Source organism: Acomys russatus, chromosome 5 (genome assembly GCF_903995435.1).
Source record: "Acomys russatus chromosome 5, mAcoRus1.1, whole genome shotgun sequence".
NCBI classification, from domain to species: Eukaryota; Metazoa; Chordata; class Mammalia; order Rodentia; family Muridae; genus Acomys; species Acomys russatus.
Genome location: NC_067141.1, coordinates 8,527,202 through 8,552,299, shown reverse-complemented (window position 1 = coordinate 8,552,299; position 25,098 = coordinate 8,527,202). Strand labels below are relative to the sequence as shown.

General features: G+C 51.8%; 2 protein-coding genes across 2 annotated transcripts; both read left to right on the top strand.

Annotated features, from left to right (window-relative positions):
* Positions 1 to 1,329: 1,329 nt before the first annotated feature.
* On the top strand, positions 1,330 to 17,350 carry Prss36 (serine protease 36). Its single transcript, XM_051147188.1, has 15 exons — positions 1,330 to 1,366; positions 1,682 to 1,717; positions 1,880 to 1,915; positions 2,334 to 2,511; positions 2,854 to 3,134; positions 5,299 to 5,465; positions 13,327 to 13,576; positions 13,686 to 13,815; positions 14,141 to 14,379; positions 14,458 to 14,621; positions 15,517 to 15,754; positions 15,869 to 16,010; positions 16,348 to 16,613; positions 16,687 to 16,808; positions 17,066 to 17,350. Exons 1-15 carry the CDS (start codon positions 1,330 to 1,332, stop codon positions 17,348 to 17,350), a joined length of 2,571 nt encoding a protein of 856 aa, XP_051003145.1.
* Positions 17,351 to 20,979: 3,629 nt separating this feature from the next.
* Positions 20,980 to 25,065, top strand: Prss8 (serine protease 8). The gene is made up of 6 exons (XM_051145372.1): positions 20,980 to 21,218; positions 21,451 to 21,468; positions 23,035 to 23,197; positions 24,103 to 24,374; positions 24,460 to 24,626; positions 24,735 to 25,065. The coding sequence occupies exons 1-6, from the start codon at positions 21,134 to 21,136 to the stop codon at positions 25,056 to 25,058; spliced, it is 1,029 nt and encodes a 342-aa protein (XP_051001329.1). The 5' UTR covers positions 20,980 to 21,133; the 3' UTR covers positions 25,059 to 25,065.
* The last annotated feature ends 33 nt before the right edge of the window (positions 25,066 to 25,098 follow it).

Sequence of the window (25,098 nt, the reverse complement as noted above, 5' to 3'; positions counted from 1 at the left end):
CCAGGCCTTAATACAGTTCTTTATGTTATGGTGACCCACAACCATAAAATTACTTATATTGCTACTTCATAACTGAAATGCCTTGCATTTCTTCCTTTTTTTTTTTTTCTTTTCTTTCTTTCTTTCTTTCTTTTGTTTGTTTTTGTTTTTTGTTTTTTGAGACAGGGTTTCTCTGTGTAGCCTTGACTATCCTGGACTCACTTTGTAGACCAGGCTGGCCTCAAACTCACAGCGATCCGCCTGCCTCTGCCTCCCAAGTGCTGGGATTAAAGGTGTCTGCCCTTACCATCAGGCCTTCTGTTTTTCTTAAGTATACAGGGTTTTGCCTGTATGTATGTCTGCATGCCAGAAGAGGGCACCAGATCTCACTGTAGATGGTTGAACTCAGGACCTTTGGAAGAGCAGACAGTGCTAGAGAGATAGCTCAAAGGTTAAGAGCACTGTCTGTTCTTCGAAAGGTCCTAATGATAAACAGTGTACTAAGAGGCTCAGTGGGTTTTGTTTGTTTGGTTGGTTTGGTTTTTCAAGACAGGGTTTCTCTGGCTGTCCTGGACTCACTCTGTAGACCAAGCTGGCCTCAAACTCACAGAGATCCACCTGCCTCTGCCTCCTGAGTGCTGGGATTACGGTGTGTGCCACCACACCCAGCCTGGATGGTTTTTCTAAGTCACATAAAGAGCAAGAGACAGTACTGAGAGTCCACCACCCTAGTATGGAGGGCAGCAGGATGTTTTCAGCTTTGCCAGGCCGCTCAGTCCTCTCCAGTACCTCTAGGCCTTGCTCCACAAGTCAGAATCTGTGATTCCTTTGTTAAGGATGGAATTGAATTCCCTAGAGTTCCTATCCCAGCCCCGGCCAGTCGCTCCAGTAACCAGAGCTGTGTGAGAAGAAAAGACCAAGCCACTGGGGAAGCCACACCCTAATCAAAGGTGAGGTCTCAGGTGAGTCACACCGAGGGTGACTGCTCTTCCAAGGACCCAGAGCATGATGCCTCCAGCACTCTGCCCCCACCAAGGTCCATCTTATCTGGTTTAACACACAAGGCTCTCTCTGCTCATCTCGCCCATATCCAGCAGGTGTTCTGGGGCTGGGACATCTTCCCAACTTCCATTCTGAGCCTCCAGACACATGAGATGCACCTCAGTTCTGGGTGGAGCCTTTGCCCCTTTCAGCCCCAGATCCTCTCAGATTCCCACAGATGGGCTCTAGCCAGGGAGGGTGGGGCTACTCCTGGGACCATCAGGAGGAACCGGCTACACAGTCAGGGACAGAGTGGTGGCGAGAAGCAGCCCTTCACCTGTCTGTGCCTCCAGTTGACTCTAGTGGACCATGCTCCAACACCTGCTCCTCCCAGTTGTAATCATGGGTAAGCTCGTGGATAGGGCTGCAGAAAGCCTGGGTACCAACGCCTAGACAGCTGGGAAGCTGGAGATACATCCTGCATCCTTTGTGGCCCTGAGGTAGCAGCGGAAAGAGAGGAGAGGGTCAAAGAGGGAGAAAGGGAGGGTGGCTGAAGGAGGGAAGGGCCTGAGGGATTGTGTGGAAAGGATAGCTGGGGAGGAGGCCTGGGAGGCCTGGGGAGGTGGAACACTGTAACACGGAGATGGCGGGAGTGCCGGCGCCGGTGCACCTAAGTGCACCACCTCTCCAGCCTTTCCTGCCTCCCCTCTTGTCTTCCTAGCCTTCAGCCCCATCCCAGGAACCTTCCAGGACTCAGGTAAGACTGATAGACAGGGGGAAATTAGGTGCAGTAGCCTTGGTGCAGGCAGGTCAAGGGGCTGAAGCGACAGGGAATTGGGGAAGCAAAAGTGAGGTCAGAGCGATGTGGGGGTGGGGGGTGGAAGTAAGGAGCGTCCTCTCTCTGCCTTCTGTCTTCCAGCTGTCAATCCTACCCAAGGAGAATTTGAAGACCTAGGTGAGAGGCTTGAGTTGCCTTGGATCTTGGTTGGTTTTGTTTTGTTGTTGTTGTTTGTTTTGTTTTTTGTCTTTTTTTTTTTTTTTTTTTTTTTTTTTTTTTTGGTCGCTGTTTCTGTTGTTGTTGAGACAGGGTCTCTCTCTCTATAATCCTGGCTGTCCTGAAACTCATTCTGTAGCCCAGGCCAGCCTTGCAGTCTCAGAGATGCGCCTGCCTCTGCTTTCCGAGCGCTGGAGTCTTAAAGAAGTTTCAGGCTGGCAGGTCATGAGTGAAATGGAAGTTTCCGGGCACTCAGCTCATGTTCAGAACGGCAGGCGAAGTAGTGGATGGAGCTTTTTTTCCGACTTACTAGGGTCTCTGGTGTCTGAGGCCAGTGCGCATGGAAGGGACCCCCCCCTAAGAGGGCTTTGACTTCTAGGGGTCTCCATTGAGGACTGCGGCCGTCCTGAGCCCTCTTCCCGCATCGTGGGGGGCTCCGACGCGCATCCTGGCACTTGGCCATGGCAGGTGAGCCTGCATCACGGTGGGGGCCACATCTGCGGGGGCTCCCTCATCGCCCCTTCCTGGGTCCTCTCTGCTGCTCACTGTTTCGTGACGTGAGTACAGTCTTTGTCCAGGCTCTCCTTCAAAGGCTAACCCTGCCTTGCAGCTAGACCTTGCCGGCTTACCCCAGCTACCTGTCACTGTCATACTGTCCTGGGCAATCACGAGTTGTCCTGGAATATGAATTACGATTCCAACGCCCTCACTGACGTCTCCAAGTCCTATCTGACCCTTTCAACCTTCACCGTCTCAGCCCCAAATCTGGACCCAACTGCTCACTCCCTGGGTTCCTAGTGACCCTGCCTCCCCCTCGGCTCTGAGTCCTCAGCCCCAAGGTGATCAGCTGACTCCGTGGGGGCCAACCTAGTCCCCTTCTCTTCCTGGCACCGGAGCAGGAATGGGACCTTGGAGCCCGCCGACGAATGGTCAGTCTTGCTGGGCGTGCACTCCCAAGATGGGCCCCTGGAAGACGCGCATGTGCGCACAGTGGCCGCCATCTTGGTGCCTGTCAACTACAGCAGAGTGGAACTGGGCTCCGACTTGGCTCTTTTGCGCCTGGCCTCACCTGCTAGGCTGGGCCCCTCGGTGCAGCCCATCTGCCTGCCTCGCGCCTCGCACCTCTTCGCTCATGGCACCTCCTGCTGGGCCACTGGTTGGGGCGACGTCCAGGAGGCTGGTGAGTGGGGCGCTACCTCCCACCCCCCCACCCCACCCCACGTGAGCTCCGGGCGCCCTAAAGGCTGAGTCCTCCGGTGGGTGGGCCTAAAGGGGGAGACCCAGACGGAATTTGGAAGATTTGGTTTTGATGCACGGAAAATTCCATACAGCCTTCTATGTCCTCTCCTCTGCCCCAGAGGTTGCCCCACTCCTGGCCGCACCTTTTCTCCTAGTTTTTGCTTTTGTTCTTTTCTTTTCTTTTCTCTTCTAGATTTAGGTCAGACTTGGGTTCTGTCCCAGCTCTTTCAGACAAAGCATTTCCCCAGCACATTTCCTCCTGTGGAAGGACGAAAACAGCTCCAGGGGGTGTAGGGTGGCTCTGAGGAGAAAACCCGAGTAAAGCCTGTCACCAGTGGCTAGCACAGTCGAATTTAAGGGACTATGGCTAGCTGCTGTGGTCGGTGTTAAAGTGCTGCCGCTTAACATGGCTTGTTCTTCCATATTCCTCCCTCCTCAGCCTGTTTTCCCCCATACTCACCCTACCCCCCCCCCCCCCCCCCCCCCCCCCCCCCCCCCTTGCTTACTTCTACTTCTCCCTACTCAGAGCACCCATTCACGAATTCTTTTGCGGAAGGTGCATCTATGCACCAGGCACTGTGTTAAGCAGGCACTGTCTAGAGCTACACCAGTGGACATTATAAGCAGTCAGGAGGGTGAGACCTGAGCTTATGCTACCTGCCCTGGAAGTGACAAGTAATTGGGGGAAGGTGAGTTCAAAAGAGAGGGAGGGAGGCTGGAGAGATGGTTCCCCAGTTAAAAAGCAACTGTTGCTTTGGCAGAGGTCCCAGGTTCGCTTCTCAGCACCCACATGGCAGTTCACAACCAAACAACTCTTAGTCCCAGCATATCCTGTGCCCTTCTCTGACCTTTGTCAGCACCAGACACGCCTGTGACATGTACACAATCAGGGGAAACATTCATATACCTAAAATAATCTTCTAAAAGGGGGACAGGGATGTCACCCAGATTCCTGGTGTTGTTGTTGTTGTTGTTGTATTTTGGTTTTTTGCTTGTTTGTCTTTTGAGAAAAGGTTTTCTCTATGTAGCCCTGGGTGTCCTGGAATTCCCTCTGTAGGGAACTCAGAGAATCTTCTGCCTCTACCTCCCAAGTGCTGGGGTTAAAGGCATGTGCCACCACTCTTGGCTAATACCCAGATTTTTTTTTAAGATTTATTTATTATTTGTTCAGCATTCTCCCTGCATGTGTGCCTGTCTGACACAGGAAGGCACTGGATTTCATTACAGATGGTCGAGAGCCACCGTGTGGTTGCTGGGAATTGAACTCGGGACCTTTGAAAGAGCAGACAGTGCTTTTAACCACTGAGCCATCTCTCCAGCCTCAATACCCAGATTCTTATCCTAAAGTTCAGTTTCTGTATTTAGCAAATGGATACAAGAACATATCCAATACACACGGTATCCTTGTGAGACGGCTACTCTTTTTCTGAACAATTACAAGGCCACACCAGGGTTGAGAGCTGTGATTTTTATCATCTGCATATATACAGTGTTGCCTGGGGACCTTGTAAAGTGTACAACCTGTACATCATCTATGACAACTCACTGCTGCCCACAGGGACCAAACCCAAGAAGACTTAGAGAGACAATAAGAGCACTAGATGATGTGATGACAGTGACATCTATTTTTTTTCCCCAGACAGGGTTTCTCTGTGTACCCTTGGTTGCCCTGGACTTGCTTTGTAGACCAGGATGGCCTTGAACCCACAGAGATCTGCTGGCCTCTGCTTCTCACCCCTCCCCCGGCTACTGGGATTACAGGCATACACCACCACACCTGACAGTGCCATCTTCTCCCCCCCCCCACCCCCCCCCCCCCCCGCCCAGGGGCATGGTTTCACATAGCCCAAGCTGGCATTGAACTTGCTATGTAGCTAAATGGCCCCAAGTTTCTGTTTCTCCACTTCCACTTACCAGGCTCTGAGATTGAGTCCTGGTGACCGCACAAAGGCCTTTGTGCGTGTTAACAAGCAGCCCTACCAAGCGAGCTACATCTCCAGACCCAGTAGGGGAGTGTTGACAGAAATATCCAGGAGAGCTGAGGCCTGAGGAGATGAGTGCTTCACATCTGTCTCACAGTACCCGTTCTCTGGTTCTGCCCTCAGACCCTCTGCCTCTCCCCTGGGTGCTACAGGAAGTGGAGCTAAGGTTGCTGGGAGAGGCTGCCTGTCAGTGTCTCTACAGCCGGCCCGGCCCTTTCAACCTGACTTTCCAGCTGTTGCCAGGGATGCTGTGTGCTGGCTATCCAGAGGGGCGAAGGGACACCTGCCAGGTAAGGAGAGGTCTCCTAACCCACAGGAAGCAGCTAAGGAGTAGACGAATACTTGAGCTTCATCTTCAATGGAATCCGGTCTGGGGAGTATGGCTCATGGGTACAGTATGTACCTAGCACGTAGGAGGCTCTGGGTTCAACATTGTGTGGGGGGGGGCCACATAGAGGAGGCCCTAGCACCAAAACAAACAAAACCTCTACAGACAGTCCGTGGAGTCTGGTATAGCAGGGCATAGGTCTGTAATCTCAGCACTTGGGAAGCGGAGGCTGCCTGAGCTACATAGTGGTCAGCCCAGGCTACACGAGCCCCGCCCCCAAGCAAAACAAAAGGATTATCAATGAGTAGGCCTGACAGAAAGATTACAGAGGAATGAAAGCTAAGACTCAGCAGAACATGTGCCGACTACTCAGGAGCATGATGCAATAAAGTACCAAAGCCGGGCGTGGTGGCACACGCACTTAATCCCAGCACTCGGGAGACAGAGGCAGGTGGATCTCTGTGAGTTTGAGGCCAGACTGGTTTACAAAGCAAGTCCAGGACAGCCAGGGCTACACAGAGAAAACCTGTCTCAAAAAAAAAAAAAAAAAAACCCAAGGCAATAAAGTACCAGAGTGTCAGTTACTGCTATGTCTGCTCCTACATACCATGCGGCAGGAATTGTGGACCTCGGCTTAGGGATAGTGAGGATGAAGAAAGGACAGACAGACACACTGCAGAGCTGGCCTTAGATTGTCCCATAGCTGGGAACCTTGGGGTGGTTATTTGGCACAGCACAGTGGCAAGGGTTAGCGTGTCTCAGTAGGAGGTCTTGGTAGACCGCTAGTCTCAGGCTATAAACGGCCCAGAGGAAACTGCAGTTGTTAGTCTTTGCACACACGAATCAATTGTTTTGGATTCCTGAGTTGAGCTTTGCCACCCATCTTGAGCGTGGCCCTTATAAGGACACAGCTTTGACAATCTCTCATGGGTCCGAGGCCTTAGAGTCCTCGTCCAAGTCAATATCAGGACTTTACTTAGTTCACTCGCTTCCTCCGCCCCTTTTACAGTCCAGCACCACCAGCTCTTACATGTTTAGCTTTGCAAGTGCTCACACCTCGCCTCTGGAAGATGGCAAGAATAGAGTTACCAATGTCAAAGTGTCGTGATAACTGTTGTTGTTTCTTTTTCTTTTTGGTTTGGTTTGGGTTTGGGTTTGTTGTTGTTTTTGTTCTGTTTTTTGAGACAGGGTTTCTCTGTGTAGCCCTGGCTGTCCTAGACTCAGAGCGATCAGCCAGCCTCTGCCTCCCAAGTGCTGGGATTAAAGGCTTGTGCCACCACCACACAGAGTACTTTTGGTTTTTGAGAAATGAAAATAGTGGTGTGGATCCAAGGTAGATGGTTCCAGAACTCATAGTATCTCTCTCTCTCTCTCTCTCTCTCTCTCTCTCTCTCTCTCTCTCTCTCAAATTAGATCTACTTATTTTTATGTGTATGAGTTTTTTGCCTGATACATGCATGTATACTACATGTGTGCAGTGTCTGAAGCGGCCAGAAGAGGGCACCAGATCTAGAACATGTGCAGATGCACCAAACCCTGACTGTTGGGACTCAAACCTGGATTCTCACCAAGAGCAGCAAATGCTCTTACAACCACTGAGCAGCCATCTCTCCAGCTCTGCTCACTTGATTTCCCTCACCCGGAATATCTCTTATGTACTATTGGACAATTTCATACATGTAGACAATGAACATTGATCATTTCCACCCTGAACTTCCCCCTCCTTCTCCTGGCAGATACCCCCCAACACCCCTCCCACCCCCATATCATCTCCTCATTTTATTTTTGCAACTCCCTCGAGTGCAGTCAGTGCTGTCTGCTGGGGTGGTGGCTGATTTCATTAGTCTGGTCACGTGCAGGTAAGCTGCAGTGAGTTCGTGCGTGCAATGGCCATCTCGTGACCGGAAGACAGCTCTTAGGCTCCTCCCACCTGTTCTGCCCCGTTGCTTGGGGAACAGCCAGCTGGTTCCGATACCATTGTCTCCACCCCCACCCCCCCAGCGGTAACCATGCAACAGTAACTTGTACTCAGCCCTCTGACCAGTTATGTGTCTGCATTTAGCGGATGCCCACCTCGGAGAGAGACACTTCCTCGTCAAGGTTGAAAGCTGCACTGATCTATGGGTGTGAATGTAAATATTTAGAAGACAGTTTAACAACATGTCCATCTAGCAAAATAGTGGTAATAGAGTAGATTAGCCACTGGGGCCCATGACTCCATGGCTTATGTTGCTCCTTCCTGTGGAGCGGGTCCCAAATCCAATCAAGAAGCAGGCGGTTACCCCCATGGCCACTATTTCATCAATAAGCACATCATGTTTGTCCAGCGGTGTTGTAGCGTGCAGGGTTTCCTGCTGGGTAATACTGCTGATGACTTGAACTCCCCACCAGCGTCCATCGCACTTACCAGCATTCTGAAAGCTAGCCAGGCAAGGAAGACGTTTTCTGGTCAGTTTCAGGTTGATGTCTCTGTGTATTGCCACCAAAGCATGCTGTGTCTTCTGCAATTAGAGTCTTACCGTCTATGTGGGCAGCCAAGAGCAATGACAGTAGTCTGTGTGGTTTTTCCTAAAACCTCTGAGGCTTCCCTGATGAACAACTCCCAGGGAAATATCCCACACCTGTCACATGAGATTTTCATTTCATAGCCTATGGCTTCTTTGGGAAGCAATGTCCACAAATGCAGGGTACCTGTGTTCAAACTTTTATTTTTCTTTTAAGATTTATTTATTATGTATATAGTGCTCTGCCTGCATGTGTGCCTGCGGGCCAGAAGAGGGCACCAGATCTCATTAGAGATGGTTGTGAGCCACCATGTGGTTCCTAGGAATTGAATTCAGGACCTTTGGAAGATTCTTTTTAAACGTATATTTGTATAGCTGGGTGGTGGTGGCAACTCGCCTTTAATTGCAGCACTCAGGAGACAGAGGAAGGCAGATCTCGGTGAGTTCCAGGCCAGCCCGGTCTACAGAGTAAGTTCCAGGACAGCCACGGCTGCACAGAGAAACCCTGTCTCAAAAAAATTAAAACAAACAAACAAGAAAATTATATATGTATATATTTTTAACTTTTTACATTTATTTATTTTATTTGTTGCATATGAATGCTTCATCTGCAGAAGAGAGTATCAGATCACATTATAGATGGCTATGAGCTACCATGTGGTTGCTGGGAATTGAACTCAGGACCTCTGGAAGAGCAGGCGGCGCTCTTAACCACTGAGCCATCTCTCCAGCCCCATATTTTTAAAATTTTTGACAGGATCTTACTATACATTCCTGGCTGGCCTAGAACACTATTTGTAGAACAAGCTGTTAATTATATTTTTACCCAAAGTACTGGGTTTCCATAAGAAGTTTCTGCACACCTTTAGTTTTGGTTAACTCACCCCACTCTCTGCCTTTTCTTGTCCCCTCCCTCTGCATCCCTATCCCAACTTAAACCTTTAATCCCTAGTATCCCCCACTTTTATATTACGCGCATCCTACCAGCCCTCACCCTTTAAGGCTTCAGTCCTTTTCCTCTCATGAACCCTTTCTAGCTTCCAGACTTCTACAGCCACTCAAAATTAAACATAAAAAGCCAGACATGTGTAGCTCAGATCTAGAGATGAGAGAAAATGTGACATTCATCTTTTCTGGGCTTGCATCACCTCACTTGGTGTGGTATTTTCCAGTACTACCCATTTCCTGAAATTTTCTTTTTCTTTTCCTTTCTTTCTTCTTCTTTTTTTTTTTTAACAGATAAGTAAAATTCTACTGTGTGTAGTTACAATATTTTCGTTAGTCATTAATCAGTCGAGGGGCATCTAGGCTGATTCTATTCTCTGCCTACTGTGAATGGCGCCCCAGGCCTGTAATCCTAGCACTTGGAAGACTGAGGCCTGAGATCATAAGTTCAAGCCAGGCCGAACTGTATGGCAAGACCTTGTTGGGGAATGGGGGCTCAGCGCAGGGTGGAAGGCAGACAGGACTGCAGGAAGGGCCGACCTCACAGGCCTGGCAGCCTAAGTCCCATCGCTGGAACTGGGGTGGGAGGGGAGAACCAACCCTACAGTTGTTCTCTGATTTCTATGTGTATGCTGTAGCATACACGGCTCCTCCCAGCACACATAATAATGATAAAATAAGCAAATACATTTTCAGGAAAAAAGGAGCCAGTGAGATGGCACAGATAAGTGTTTACCACACAGGTGGCTTAAATTCAATCCCTGGAGCCCATAAAAAGGATGAAAGAGGGAGAACTGAGTCCATATCGTTGTCCCTGACCTCCGAGACAGACAGACAGAAAGACAGATAGATGCACGCACGCATGCATCCACACACATGTGCATATTAAAAAAAAACTTGAGTTGGGCGTGGTGGCGCATGCCTTTAATCCCAGCACTCGGGAGGCAGAGGCAGGCGGATCGCTGTGAGTTCGAGGCCAGCCTGGTCTACAAAGTGAGTCCAGGATAGCCAAGGCTACACAGAGAAACCCTGTCTCGGAAAAAAAAAAAAAAGTTGAAAGAGAGAAAGAAACAGTGGGGACATAGTTCAGTTGTTAGAGTGCCTCGCTTGCCCTGAATTCAGTCCCCAGCACCACACAGGCTAGGACTCGTGCGACATGCCTAAAATCCCAGAAATTCATGAGGTGTCAGAAGCCAAAGGGTCAGATGTCAAGGCCAGCTTCGATACACGGTGAATTTGAAGCTTCTGGGTATCTTGTCTCAACTAAGGCACCCCCCCCCCAGGGGAGCTAGGGGGCGGGGAAAACTAAAACCAGATTTTAACTTAATCAGAACTGAAGAGTTAGTTCCCTCTGGTTAAGAGCGAGCCCTTGCTGCTCTTGCAGAGGACCGGGGTTCAATTCCCAGCACCTGTACAGCCTCCATTTCCCGGAGAGCCAGCACCTGCTCTCACCTCCACAGGCAGCAGATGCACGTGTGCTGGACAAACACTCATACATAAAACCCTAAAATCAAGGTTTAAATATATAGTTGCATTGGTCTGTCATCTACAAAATGTTAAGCCTTCTTTTTTTTTTTTTAACATTTTATTTATGTGTTTATTTAATGTGCTTTAGTCTTTTGCCTGCATGTATGTTTGTGTGAGGGTATCAAATCCCCTGGAATTGAAGTTACAGACAGTTGTGAGCTGCCGTGTGGGTGCTGAGAGTTGAACCTGGGTCCTCTGGAAGAGCAGACCATGAGTTACTCTTAACCACTGAGCCATCTCTCCAGGCCCCTTAAAACATTTTTAAAAATTATTTCACATGTAACAGTATTTTGCCTGTATGTATGTTTGTGCACATGTGCATGGCTGGTGCCTGAGGAGATCAGAAGAGAGCATCAGACCCCCTAGAACTGTCCTTACAGATGGTTGCGAGCCACCGTGTGGGTGGGAGTTGAACCTGGGTCCTCTGGGAAGAGTGGCCAGTGTTCTTAACTATCTCTCCAGCCCCAAGACTTCTTTGTGATGCTCCTCAGGGTTGCCAAGAGTCCCGAGCTGGGTTACAGAGACACGAAGGACAACGCCCCATGCCCATGGTCTCTGCATCTGCTAATTTTAGCTCTTCCTCATCTTGTTTCACACTCCCCCCTGTTTAATGCATTTATTTATTTGTTCATTTTTTCATTCATTCAAAGACAGAATCTTCGACTCCTGGATTTAAGTCATCCTCCAACCACAGCCTTTGCCATAGGGGGGGACTACAGATATAGGCACCATACATGCTCTTGTCGCTATTGTATTTGCCTAGCTCTAGCAGCGTCTCCCTCAGCTAGCATCTCTAATTTATTTTACGTTTACGTTTATTTATTTAGTGTGTGTGTGTGCATGTGTGTGTGCACATGTGTGTGTGTACGTGTGTGCACGCGTGCACACACACACATGTGTTACAGTCAAAATGTCAAAGCACATGTGCACACATCAAATGACAGCTTGTGGGAATTAGTTCTCACTGTCCATAACTTGAGTCCTAGAAATCCAATCCAGGTGGTCAGGTTTGGCAACCAGTGCCCTTAACCGATGAGCCACCTCACGGGTCCACTTCTTGTTTATTTGTTTGGAGACAGCTTCATGCAGCTCAAGCTAGCCTAAAAATAACCATTGAATCCTGATCCTTTCTTTCATCGCCCAAGTGTTGGGATTACACCTTGGCTTTACTTTATTTTCTTTTTCTTTTTGCTCCTGAGTGTATGCGTGTGGAAGGGGGAGGGTTGTGCATATGTGTGCAGGTGTGCAGGCAGGTGCCATCCTCAGGCATAATACAGTCTACCTCCTTTAAGACACAGTCTCTCGATGGCATGGTGGCACATTCCTTTGATCCCAGGACTTGGGAGGCAGAGGCAGGCAGATCTCTGTGAGTTCGAGGCCAGCCTGGTCTACAAATCTAGTTCCAGGGCAGCCAAGGCTACACAGAGAGACCCTGTCCCTAAAAACCAATAAAGAAAAAGGGAGGACAGGGTGCCTCATTGGCCTTGAGCTCACCCATTAGGCTAGAGTGGCTGACGAGCACAGCGTGTGGAGGGGGATGCTGTTTCTGTCTCCATAGTAGTGGATTTACAAGCTCAGGTCACCACATTTTCACTTCGGTTATGGAGATAGACTAGGGTCCATAAGCTTGCAAGGCAAGCAGTTTCCCTGCTGAGCAAGGCCCCTCAGTCCTTGACTTACTTTTAAAAAAATTTTTTTTACTTATCTATTCATTTCTTTAGGCTTTTTCTTTCTGTCTTTCTTCTTCCTCTTTTTATTTATTTCTCTTTGTTTTGTTTTTGTTGTTTTGTTTTGTTTTGTTTTGATGACAGGGTTTCTCTGTGTAGCCTTGGCTGTCCTGGACTCACTTTGTAGAAAAGACTGGCCTCGAACTCACATCATTCCACTCGCCTCTGCCCCCCAAGTGCTGGGATTAAAGGCATGCGCCACCACACCCAGCTCCCTTCTTTAGGCTTTTTTCAAGACAGGGTTTCTCTGGGGAGTTTGGGGTGTACTTGAACATTCTGAAGTCCAATCGGGCCTTGAACTCAGGGGTCTGTCTGCCTCCTCCTCCAATTGCTAGGATTAAAGGCGTGCACCACCACCACCATCGCCCAGCTTCCCTGATTGACTTTTTTTTTTTTTTTTTTTTTGAGACAGCGTCTCTCTGTGTAACAGCTCCGGCTGTCTTGGAACTCTCTCTGTATCCCAGGCTGGTCTTGAACTCACTGAGATCCACCTGCCACTGCCTCCCAAGTGCTGGGATTAAAGGCGCGCACCACCACCCAGCCCCTGATTGACTTTTTAAAGGGGTAGAGCTCAGCATTTGTGAGACCCTAGGTTCAAGCCCTAGGTTCTAAACAAAACATTGGGAGGAGGGGCGGGGTGATTTAGAAACCTTACAAATGAGGCAGGTCTCTGTGAGTTCGAGGCTAGCCTGGGGTGAACTACTTATGAGACTCCTTCAGCTGTGAATAAGGTAGACAGGGCTCTCTGGAAAGGTCATTGACGCTTTGTCTGGGTGGTCTTGGCTGTGGCTACTCCCTGGTTCTGCTTTACCAGGCTTTCTCCAGGTTAGAGCTGTAGATAACACATAGGTGAAAATAGCCGAGGAAGGCTTCTAGAGGGTGTGGATTCCTTTTTTGTTTGTTTGTTTGTTTGTTTTTGTTTTTTCGAGACAGGGTTTCTCTGTGTAGCCTTGGCTGTCCCGGACTCGCTTTGTAGACCAGGCTGGCCTCGAATTCACAGCGATCCGCCTGCCTCTGCCTCTGCCTCCCGAGTGCTGGGATTAAAGGCGTGTGCTACCACCACCTGGCTAGAGGGTGTGGTTTCTTTAGCTAATCTCTGACTCTAGTCATCTATCATTAGGGTGACTCTGGGGGACCCCTGGTCTGTGAGGATGGCGGCCGCTGGTTCCAGGCGGGAATCACCAGCTTTGGCTTTGGCTGTGCACGGAGGAACCGCCCTGGGGTCTTCACGGCAGTGGCTCCTTATGAGTCATGGATACGGGAACACGTGATGGGTTCAGAACCTGGGCCTGCCTTTCCAAGCCAGCTCCAGAAGCCCCAGTCAGGACCCTGGGAGCCCAGAGAAGAAAACTGTACCTTTGCCCAACCAGGTGAAGGGCAGATGCACTGAACCTGACTGAGCTGGACTGGGTAGATTCGAACTGGGGTGGAGGCTGCAGGGTTAAACAGATTCCCTGACCCGGGCCTCTCATCTCTCAGAGTGTGGGAAGGCTCCACGCCCTGGAATCTGGCCCTGGGAGGTCCAGGTGATGGTGCCAGGCTCTAGACCCTGCTATGGAGCGCTGGTGTCTGACAGCTGGGTCTTGGCACCAGCCAGCTGCTTTCCGGAGTGAGTGAGAATCCATGTATTAAGCACTCTTGCCCTTTCCCGCATCAGCTTGAGAGACTGGCTCAACCCTTCTTCTGGGGTGGGAGTTGTATCTCAGCCTGTAATGCGGGAAATATAGAACCCAGAACAAAGCAGGGGAGTCTGGCGAAGGTGGGTAGGAGGTTCGGTCCATATTAACAGAGTAGGGGGCGGGAATTCCACCATTGGTCGAAGCATCCTAACCCGGAGATGCCGTCTAACCCTGGGAAACTAGGTTTGCAGCGTGGATGAGGCATGTGCACGCGTCCCCAGCATCCCCCATCCAACAGTCCCGCACCTCTGACAGGTCACCCCGCGATCTCGAGAGCTGGCGGGTGCTGCTGCCCTCCCGTCCGGGGGAAGAGGGGGTGGCGCGCCTCGTGCCGCACGAGAACGCTTCCAGGGACTCCGCCTCGGACCTGGCGCTGCTGCAGCTGAGGACGCGCGTGAACCTGACCGCAGCCCCGAGTGCCGTGTGCCTGCCCCACCGCGAACACTATTTTCTACCCGGGAGCCCTTGTCGCCTGGCTCGCTGGGGACGCGGGGGTGCGCGGGGCCACGGACTGGCTGGGGTGGGCAGAGCCGGAACCACGCGGCCCGAGCGACCGCCCGCCACTCTTCCAGAACCCGCATCCCGCTCCAGCGCGCGGCTGGAGGCGCGGCTGTTGAACAGCTGGTGGTGTCACTGCCTCTACGGCCGCCAGGAGGAGACAGTGCCGCCGCCGGGAGACCCGCCGCACTTGCTTTGCCCCGCCTACCAGGAGGAGGAAGAGGCGGGCCTATGCTGGGTGAGCGACAGGAACTCCCTCCGGAAATCCGGTCCTGACCAGGACCCCCTGGAAGAGGGAGGGGCTAGGAACGGGGCGGGGCGCCCCGGGCTTCGTGTCTGTCTGTGATGCAAAAATTCATTTATTTCCTGGGGTTTTGTTTTGTTTTGTTGTTTGTTTTTTCCAAACAGTGTTTCTCTGTGTAGCCCTGGCTGTCTTAGAACTTACTCTGTAGACCAGGCTAGCCTCGAACTCAGAGATCCCACCCAGGCGTGTGCTACGACACCTAGCTTATTTCTTTTTAAAAATGTGACTGTTGGCATCCAAGCCCAGATAATCGTGAAGCAAGTGCTTTGCCCGACTGAGTCATCCTTTCAACCTGAGCTTGGGAATTTATTTTATTTTATTTTATTTTAAAAGACTTATTTATTATGTATACAGTGCTCTGCCTGTGTGCACGCCTACAGGCAAGAAGAGGGCATCAGATCACGTTGTGGACAGTTGTGAGCCACCATGTGGTTGCTGAGAATTGAACTCAAAACCCCTGGAAGAGCAGTCAGTGCTCATGACTTCTGAGCCATCTCTCCAGCCCTGAGCTTGGCAGTTTTAAGAGAGGGTTGAAACCCGGCGGTGGGTGGCATACACCTCTGAGTTTGAGGCCAGCTTGGTCTACAGGATGGGTTCCAAAACAGCTGGGGCTACACAGAGAAGCCCTGGCTCGAGAAAAACAAACGAGAGAGAGCGGAGAACTTGGGGCTTGTCGAGTGAGGGCTGGAGTTTTATACAAATTAGTGTTGGAACGTGGCTCGAAGGACGGTTGACTTATCCACGGAAGGAAGAGTCAGGGTCCCAGAAGGAGCTGAGGGAGCTGTACTCCTGCAGCTCAACTCACGCTAATAATACTGTTTTGCAGCAGAAAGATTCTAGTTGGAGCCTTCTGTGTCGTGAGGAGGGCACGTGGTTCCTGGCTGGATACAGAACCCTCTCAAATGCCTGTCTCCGTCCTCGAGCCTTTTTGCCACTGCAGACTCATGGCCCATGGATCAGTCACGTGACTCGGGGAGCTTACTTGGAGGACCAGCTAACCTGGGACTGGGGCCCTGAGGGGGAGGAGACTGAGAAACAGACTTGTCCCCCACAAACTGAGCATGGTGGTGAGCAGGGTCTGTGAGGCCCTAGGAGTTCCCGGGAGGCCTTAAATCATGGCAGGGCCTTGGGGCGGGGGCAGCTTTGGGAGACTGACTGAGATGGCCACCTTTTCTCTCTAGCCTGTGGCCTAAGGCCAAAAGCCACTGCAGCTGGTGTGTTGTGGCCCTGGCTGACTGAGGTGCATGTGACTGGTGATGGAGTCTGTGCTGGGATTCTGGTGGCCCCAGGCTGGGTCCTCACAGCCACTCACTGTATCCTCAGGTGGGTCTCTCCTAGCAAGGAGGCCAGGTGAGAAAAATTGGGTGATAGATCAGGAACTTTTCCCATAGTAGGACATTGTCACCTTGGGGCTCATAAAGCCCAGGGAAAGCAAGGTGTGTGTGTGGGGGGGGGGATGCTGTTTCTGTTGGGATGATTTGTTTGGTTGGCTTTTGAGGGGCGAGATCTTTTGAGGCAGGAGAGAGAAGAGTCACAAAGCAGTTGGTTGGATGGTCCTGGAGACTTGTTCTGCCCCCGTGCTTCTGCTGGGAAAGACTTCTCCAGCTATGGGAGAAATAGGACAGGATGCCGGTTCTGATGCTGGTTCCTGTCCCCACAGGCTGGGCTCTACAACAGTGCCTCACATTGAAGTCTATCTGGGCCGGGCAGGGGTCAGCTCCCTCCCACAGGGCCACCAGGTATCTCGATCTGTCATCAGCATCCGTCTGCCCCGGCACTTAGGACTTAGACCCCCCCTGGCCCTCCTGGAGCTGAACTCTCGGGTGGAGCCCTCCCCATCAGCTCTTCCCATCTGCCTACACCCAGGGGGTATTCCCCCAGGGGCCAGCTGCTGGGTGCTGGGCTGGAAGGATCCCCAGGACCGAGGTGAGAGCCCTTGGGTCATGGGGATGAGGCGTGACTTCAGGCCAGACCCTTGACAGCTCGCTCTCTTCTCCAGTCCCAGTAGCTGCTGCTGTCTCCATCTTGGCCCCACGACTCTGTCACTGCCTCTACCGAGGCGTTCTGACCTCCAGAACCTTCTGTGTCCACTATACAGAGGGGCAGAAGGACAGATATGAGGTACAGAGGCCTAGGCATCATGGGCCAGGGAGGGGAAAGGCAGTTCCTCCGGGTAACTAGACCCTATTCAGATTGGGATTGGAGTTGTTTGGTATTGGGTTCCACATAGGGAGCATTTCTGGGCTAGACCAGGATCCAGGCCAGGAACCAGGATCCCTAATGTGAGATATGCAGCGCTTTGTGACTGGACCTTAAGGGAGTCAAGAGAAGCAGATGGAAGGATACCAGACCCATTTGGCTTTGCTCCAACTCTGCAGGTGACCTCAGCACCTCCCCTCCTATGCCAGACGGAGGGAGGCCCCTGGGTTCTCATGGGCATGGCTGTTGGAGGTAGCCGGGAGCTGTTTGCAGCCATCGACCCAGAAGCAACCTGGATATCGCAAACAGTGGGGGAAGCCCGTTTCCTTCATCCCAGTGGCTCCCCCTACTGGCCTCCTGAAGGCAGTGACCTCTGCCCCCAAGACTTGGCAGGAGCTGCGAGCTCCCCTGAAGTTGCTGGCCTGCTTCTGCTCCTACTGGCTCTAGTGCTGATCCAGTGCTGAGAGCCTGGCTGCTCTTCATACCACCCATCAGGGCTGGAATGTGGCTCAACCGGCCAGCTCCCTGGCCTGAAGAGAGCCTCTTCCACGTATACTGCTTCAGCTTTCAGCTAATTGGACCTCAGTGCCAGCTACTTTGAACCTAAGAATCCTTGGGGGTGGAGGAGGAACAGACAATAAAGATGTAAATACAGACACGTGGCTTTGTGGCATCTTTTAGGGTGCTGAGGGGCTGAACAGCTCAGAGCTAAGGGGAAAGCCCCAAGGATAGGGCTCTTCCCTCTTGGTGAGTCAGGCCTTGGGCTCCCAGGAAATGTATCCCCTATAACGTGGCAGCTGTTCCCTCATTCCTGCCTCTGGGCGGGGCAGGTTAGGTGGACAGCTGGTTGTGTGTCACCTCTCCATTGGAATTAGTGTCCCCAGCACCTGCAGCATACCTCAGCCCTGTCTTACTATCTACTAGACAAGGAAGCTTTGGCATAAAAAATATTTATCCCCAGTGTTTAATGTACATTGCCAGGGTTGAGGTCACTTGCATACAAATCCCACCTCTTCACCTACCATTCACCTGTTTTTTGTTTGGTTTTTCGAGACAGGGTTTCTCTTTGTAGCTTTTGCTGTCCTGGACTCGCTTTGTAGACCAGGCTGGCCTTGAACTCACAATGATCTGCCTGCCTCTGCCTCCACCACTCGCCTGTTAATTTAGTCCACATCACCTGCTAACTAACTGCCAAAGCATGGCAAATGGAGCCTGAGAAAATAAGTTTACCAAAAACATCTAAATACTCCTCAACTAGCCAGGTGTGGTGGCACACGCCTTTAATCCCAGCAGTCAGGAGGCAGAGACAGGAGGATCTCTGTGAGTTCGAAGCCTGCCCGGTCTACAAAGCACGTCCATGACAGCCAAGGCTGTTATACAGAGAAACTCTGTCTCGAAAAAGCAAAAACAAAAACAACTTCCAAAAAAATATAACAAAAAGAAAAAAGAAAGAAAGAACGAGCACAAAGACAGCAAATGCAGACCTGAGGAAAGGGTGGAATTGGAAGTCTTTTTGTTGTTTTGTTTAAATATTTATTTTATTTTATGTACATTGGTGTTCTGCCTGCATGTGTGTCTGTGTGAGGATGTCAGATCCCCTGGAACTGGAGTTACAAGCAGTTGTGAGCTGTCATGTGGGTGCTGGGAATAGAGCCAGCATCCTTTGGAAGGACAGCCAGTGCTCTTAACCGCTGAGCCATCTCTCCAGGCCCACCACCACCACCTTTTTTGTTGTTGTTGTTGTTGTTGTTTCTGAAACAGGGTTTCTCTGTGTAGCCCTGGCTGTCCTGAACTCACTTTGTAGACCAGGCTGGCCTCAAACTCCTGAAGATCGACCTGCCTCTGCTAGAGTTGGGGGTCACAGTCTACGCTACAGGCAGAAGCCGAGAAGGGGACAGGTCATTAAAGGCTTTTCCTTCCTTTCTAGGTCCCACACTGAGTATTCTCCAGCATATAGCCACCTGCTTTCTACACCAAAGCCAGCTACCCCGACCCTGAGCCTCCCTTATCCTTTCAGCAAACACAGGGCGATTCCCAAAGCTTTGCCCCTCCCTCCATAGTCAACATCTCCCATTTCAACCTCTCCAGGAATTCATTGATGCGGGGCTGGGCTGGAGTCCAGATGCCCAGGCTTCTAGAAGAGAGTAGACGCCGAGAGTCTAGTTCTCCTCAAACCTAAGCCTGACCTATAACCAAGGTGCCACCCTGACAGCAGTCACACAGGCTGCCTCGCCGTGCGCTCTTTCTGTGTTCATGTACGTGTGTGTACATACGCATGCCTGGGCCCATACAAGCAAGTGCTGACGTCTCACTGAACCTGCAGCTTGCTATTTATTTATTTATTTTTTATTATTATTATTTTTGTTGTTGTTGTTTTTGTTTTTGTTTTTTTGAGACAGGGTTTCTCTGTGTAGCCTTGTCTGTCCTCGACTCGCTTTGTAGACCAGGCTGGCCTCGAACTCACAGTGATCTGCCTGCCTCTGTTTCCCATGTGCTGGGATTAAGCAGCTTGCTATTTCATTTAGACTGGCTGGCCAGCCACTCCCCAGAACCTGTGGTCTCCCACCCAGTATGGTACTGGAGTTACAAACACGAACCACAATACCCAGCTTTTACATAGGTGCTTGGGGTCTGAACCTGGGCTTTTATACCCACTGAACCATCTCTCCAGCCCCTTTCCCCAAACTTCTTCCTTGGCACCCTATACTACAAATGGTCCCCTACTTTACCACATCCAGATTTGTCTTTTTTTTTTTTAATAGAAAGGTTTGTGCGCTGGGAGTGTTGGCGCACACCTTTAATCCCAGCACTGGGGAGGCAGAAGCAGGCGAATCTCTGTGAGTTCGAGGCCAGCCTGGTCTACAAAGCAAGTCCAGGACAGCCAAGATAACACAGAGAAACCCTGTCTCAAAACAGCATCCCCCACCCCTGCAAAAAAAAAAAAAGAAAGAAAGGGAAGGAAGGTTGGTTCGCTTATGTAGCCCTGGCTGTCCTGGAACAGGCAGGCCTCAAACTCACAGAGATCCATTTGCCTCTGCCTTGGCGGGAGGAAGGGTAGTGGCATTCAGAGGCATGTGCTGCCACACCTGGCCCAGCTTTGTTTTGTTAGCATCTTTCCATGCCCTTTTGGGGTTTGGTTCTCAACGTTCATCTTCCAGGGCCTCTCCAGCTACTGTGCAATTGAGAGAGTCCCCACTTCTTTTGCTGTTGTTGTTTTGTTTTGTTTTTTTCGAGACAGGGTTTCTCTGTGTACCTCTGGCTGTCCTAGACTCTCTTTGTAGACCAGGCTGGCCTCGAACTCACAGAGATCCGCCTGCCTCTGCCCCCCAGAGTGCTGGGATTAAAGGCGTGCGCCACCACCGCCCGGCGAGAGTCCCCACTTCTTTTGTCCATCACAGCTCCTAATTTGAAATGACTCAGTAATTGCCTTTTATTCAAGTCTGACATCCCTAATTCATCACCATCTGCAGGTACAGTTTGCCACTTGAGGCTGGGGCCATAGTAGGTACGCTTAGCAAATACCTGTTGGATGATAGTCAGCAGCCAGATGCCTCAACACCTGCAGGAAGGCTGCAAGCTTTACAGAGGGGGCCTGCCAGGAATGGTCTTGGCCTGCGGCGTCCCCCGTGTCCTAGTCTTAGGCACCTGGCCTGAGGAAGGAGGCAAAAAGTGAGCAGTAGCTGTGGTTTCTACCATAATAACGTCTTGGCCAAACCAGGGAGGGGGTGGGGGGATGGGAGTAGGAGGGGTAAGAACCGAGAGACCAGGAAGACCAGGGATGGTTGGCTGGTCCTCAGGGTTTCCAGTCCTGCCTTGGATTGCTCTCCGGCCAGTATCAGTTTTCCCTCACCAGAACCACTCCCACTGCCAAGGGGTATGAAAAGACTACAGAGGTCAGAAGCAGGAAAAAAAAAAAAGCCCACTGCATTTAGCCAGGAGGGCGTGGCCAGGGGAGGGGGGAGGAGCTCACAGGTAGGTGGCTCCCGCAGAGGTGCCTGGAGAGGACTCTGTGATAACCAGGTTGCAGTGCAGAACAGGTCCGCACTGGTCACTGCAGAGACTGAAGGTGTGTGCCGGCTTCCATCCCCTGTGGCCCATTGCTTGCCGAGAGGCCCGCGTTCGTTCTTGCCTCACCTTCACACCCGAGATCCTGGGATTCCGCTCTTCTGAGGCCTCAGCCAGATCCTGCCTTCACCACCAGCCTCCTGTTCCCTAAGAGTCTCCCCCAGGGGCCCTCGTCCTGGGCCATGGCCCTAATGGTGGGCCTGGGCCCTGGGCGCCTGGAAGCTGTGGCCATTCTGCTCCTAGTTGGATTGCTCCAGTCAAGAATGGGTAAGTATGGCTCAGCAGGCGGGGGGAGGGCTGGACAGGGCACCGAGGAGAGGAGGCCGAACCTTGTGTAGAACACAGCCCTAAACCGAATTCATGAATCTCTGTGTTCCTAGTCACCTCCTGTCTGTCAGCCCCCTAAACAAGGAGTCACCCTCTGGGAAAGTGGTTGGTGTTACCGTCTGGGGACTCAGGTCCACCTGCTTACTCCTGCTCCCTCTTTCTTTCCCCCCAGGAGCTGTCTGGGCTGAAGGTGAGGCTTTCTGGGGAACTGGGAGTTGGGGAAGCAAGTTCTGAGCCCCACCCCCCACCCCCCACCCCCCACCACCCCCACCCCCACCTTCCCAGCCCGCGGCCCCCTCCCTCCCCGCAGTGGGTTTTAGGAGCACCTGTCATCTGCTCAGCTTGTTCACCATAGCCCCACTAAGATTCCCAATAGCTCTGTGAGTATGCAATCATGGCGTTTGTTTTATGAGGAAACTGAGGTAAAGAGCGAGCTAGTTGTCTGAGTGCATACTCGAAGCCTGCCTCTCGGTGTGGATCCTCAGGGAGGTGGCTCTGAGGGAAACTACAAAGGCCAGCGCACAGCCCAGGCAGACTGGTTTTCAGTCTGAGCTTAACTCGTGACCTTGTCCCCTTATCTTTCCAAGCTGTTTTCTTTGCCTTGTAAAGCCGCCGTCAGTTCTGTTCTGAGCCTGTAGTGAGGATTCCTGGAGACTGGGAAGTGAAGGCCCCCTCGGAGCCTAGAGGTGCCACAGTAACACTCTTAAGTAGGAGCCATCGTCATGATTATGAGGGGATGGAGGAAGAGCCAGGCGAGCCAGCTGTTTTCTCTGCCAACGGCAGGTCCACATCCCCAAGAATCCAATTCAGTTTCATTGTTCAGCCACATCCATTGCTCTGCGTGCCCAGCAAAGCGAGGCATAGGGCGGAGGGGTGTCCTGGTGTCCCTAGGCAACGCACAGGTCGGTGCAGTTGGAACAGTCATGAGCATGAGGACGGTTGTCAGCCTGGGCAGTGTTGGTGGAGAGAAGACTCTGGAAGCTGAGAGCGACACCCATGACTCAGCCAGCTAGATCAGGACAGGCTGCGGGCAAGGCTGCCCTGTGGATGGCTCTCCAGCCTAACCGCGAAAGGCGGGAAAGGCTTTCCTCGTAGAGTGAGTGGTGTTAACAAAGGTCTAGGGCTGAGTAGTACATGGCCCAGTGTATGTGACAGGAAGTGTCCAGCACGGCAGTCAGGATAGTGCCATGTGCCATGTAGCTTTCTTTATTCTTTTTTTAATTTTTAATTGAGTATTTTGCCTGTATGAATGCCTGTGTATCACAAGTGCCTGGTGCCTTTGGGAGTCAAAAGCAGGTATCAGATGCCCTGGTAGTTGAGTTAAGGGCAGTTGTGAGCTGCCAGGTGGTTTCTGGGAACCAAACCCAGCCCTCTGCAAGAGCAACAAGTGCACTTCACTGCTGAGCCATCTCTCTCCAGCCCCTGGAATGTGTCTTACGGTCATGTGGAGCCTTGGAGGAGCTCAGCAAGCCTGGGAGCTGGCCATGATTTGTGGTTTATAAGGATATGCGGATTTGTAAGAGGTAGACTGGCTAGAAAGCGGAGGCGGAAGAGGAAGGGCCTGCCATGACACTTGAGTAGGACAGCTCATCAGCAAGCTTCTCACAGCTGCCGAGCCATGGGGTGAGGAAGGTAGCTAAGGATGGGTGCACGCTGCAGACTCTGAACCCAGCCTCAGCATGGCAGGGTGGCGGGGCTAAGGACCGCTGTGGGGCCACACAAGGGCCTGACCTTCCTTCCCTTCTTCCCTGGGCAGCCTCCTGTGGTGCGGTTATCCAGGCACGCATCACAGGTGGTGGCAGTGCAAAGCCTGGTCAGTGGCCCTGGCAGGTCAGCATAACCTACGACGGCGTCCACGTGTGTGGCGGGTCTCTCGTGTCCAATCAATGGGTGGTGTCGGCTGCTCACTGCTTCCCCAGGTACCAACTCGGTGGACGGGGAGAGGAAGGGTCAAAAGTGGGTGGGAAACAGGGTTTGGGTGACACCTAGGAGGTGGAGGCAGGATCAGAAGTTCAAGGTCATCCATAGCTACTACATAGTAAAGCCAAGGCCAGCTGGGGAGATATTAAAGTCTGTCTCAAAAGAAAGAAAAAACATGTGTACCATGGGTCAGTCCCGATCATAGGTTCCACTATTTCCTGGGGTGGGCTCAAGAGTGTCAGTATTCTTTTTTTTTTTTTTTTTTAAGATTTATTTATTTATTATTTATTGTATATGAGCGTTTTATCTGCAGAAGAGAGCATCAGATCACATTATGGATGGTTGTGGGCCACCATGTGGTTGCTGGGAATTGAACTCAGGACCTCTGGAAGAGCAGGCGGTGCTCTAAACCACTGAGCCATCTCTCCAGCCCCTGAGTGTCAGTATTCTTAGGCCACACATAGTGGTCATGCTTTAATTCATCCCCAGCACTCAAGAAGCAGAGGCAGGTAGGTGGATCTCTGTTAATTCAAGGCCTACCTACTATAAAGAGTTCCAGGCCAGCTGTCTCAAAAAAAAAAAAAAAAAAGGTAAAATAAGGGGGTAGGGTCAGCCGGGAGTGGTGGCGCATGCCCGGCACTTGGTTGGGAGGCAGAGGCAGGTGGATCACTGTGAGTTCAAGGCCAGCCTGGTCTACAAAGTGAGTCTAGGACAGCCAAGGCTACACAGAGAAACCCTGTCTCAAAAAACAAAAAACAAAAAAGGGGGTGGGGCTAGGGTCATGGGGTAAAACTAGGCCCTCAAATGCTGTTTGGGATCAGAATCTGAGCTAGGATGACATAAGGAACAGGTCAGGGAACAGAAGAGGTCCCTCAGGCCCTGCTCTTGGCCTCTCTGCCTGCAGAGAACACAGCAAGGAACAGTATGAGGTAAAGCTGGGGGCCCACCAGCTGGACTCCTACAACAATGACACCGCGGTCCGCACAGTGTCTCAGATCATCTCCCACTCAAGCTACCGTGAAGAGGGCTCCGAGGGTGACATTGCACTCGTCCGCCTCAGCAAACCTGTCGACTTCTCCCGCTACATCAAACCCATCTGCCTCCCTGCAGCCAATGCCTCCTTTCCCAACGGACTCCACTGTACTGTCACGGGATGGGGTCATGTGGCTCCTTCAGGTGAGGCGGGACACTGGGTGCCAAAGTCAGTGAAGAGAGGGTGACTGAGGTTGGGGCGCCGGGTAAGCATGTTTCGTCCCCGCAGTGAGCCTCCAGACCCCCAGGCCTCTGCAGCAGCTTGTGGTGCCGCTGATCAGCCGTGAAACCTGTGGCTGCCTGTATAACATCAACGCCGTGCCTGAAGAACCGCACACTATCCAGCAGGACATGCTGTGTGCTGGCTACGTGAAGGGGGGCAGGGACGCTTGCCAGGTAACAAGGAGACAAGTGACCCTGGGAGGAGGAGGGCTGAGTGAGTGAAGCTGGCATGGACAACTGCAGCTGGACGTCTGTCCTGACAGAGCTCTTGTTTTTTCTTAGGGTGACTCTGGGGGCCCACTCTCTTGTCCCATAGAGGGTGTGTGGTATTTGGCAGGCATTGTGAGCTGGGGTGATGCCTGTGGAGCTCCCAACAGGCCTGGAGTGTATACGCTGACTTCTACCTATGCTTCCTGGATCCACCACAATGTGGCAGAACTCCAGCCTCGTGTGGTTCCCCAAACTCGGGAGTCCCAGCCGGATGGCCACCTCTGCAACCATCATCCCATCCTCAGCTCAGCCGCAGGCCGGGGATCACTAAGGCCTATACTCCTCCTGCCGCTGGGCCTGACCCTGGCCCTTGGCTCCCTTTGGCTTGAACATTAAGCTACGTCACCCTGTCACCCTCGAAGTTGACCGTGCTCCC

Bases quoted from the DNA above. Each gene is read 5' to 3' on its own strand.
- Prss36 (XM_051147188.1), top strand. From the start codon at position 1,330: ATGCTCCAACACCTGCTCCTCCCAGTTGTAATCATGG. The intron at 1,916-2,333 runs GTGAGAGGCTTG...TTTGACTTCTAG, and splicing joins AGGAGAATTTGAAGACCTAG to GGGTCTCCATTGAGGACTGC. The intron at 5,466-13,326 runs GTAAGGAGAGGT...ATCTATCATTAG, and splicing joins GGCGAAGGGACACCTGCCAG to GGTGACTCTGGGGGACCCCT.
- Prss8 (XM_051145372.1), top strand. From the start codon at position 21,134: ATGGCCCTAATGGTGGGCCTGGGCCCTGGGCGCCTGGAAGCTGTGGCC. The intron at 23,198-24,102 runs GTACCAACTCGG...CTCTGCCTGCAG, and splicing joins GCTGCTCACTGCTTCCCCAG to AGAACACAGCAAGGAACAGT. The intron at 24,375-24,459 runs GTGAGGCGGGAC...TCGTCCCCGCAG, and splicing joins GGGTCATGTGGCTCCTTCAG to TGAGCCTCCAGACCCCCAGG.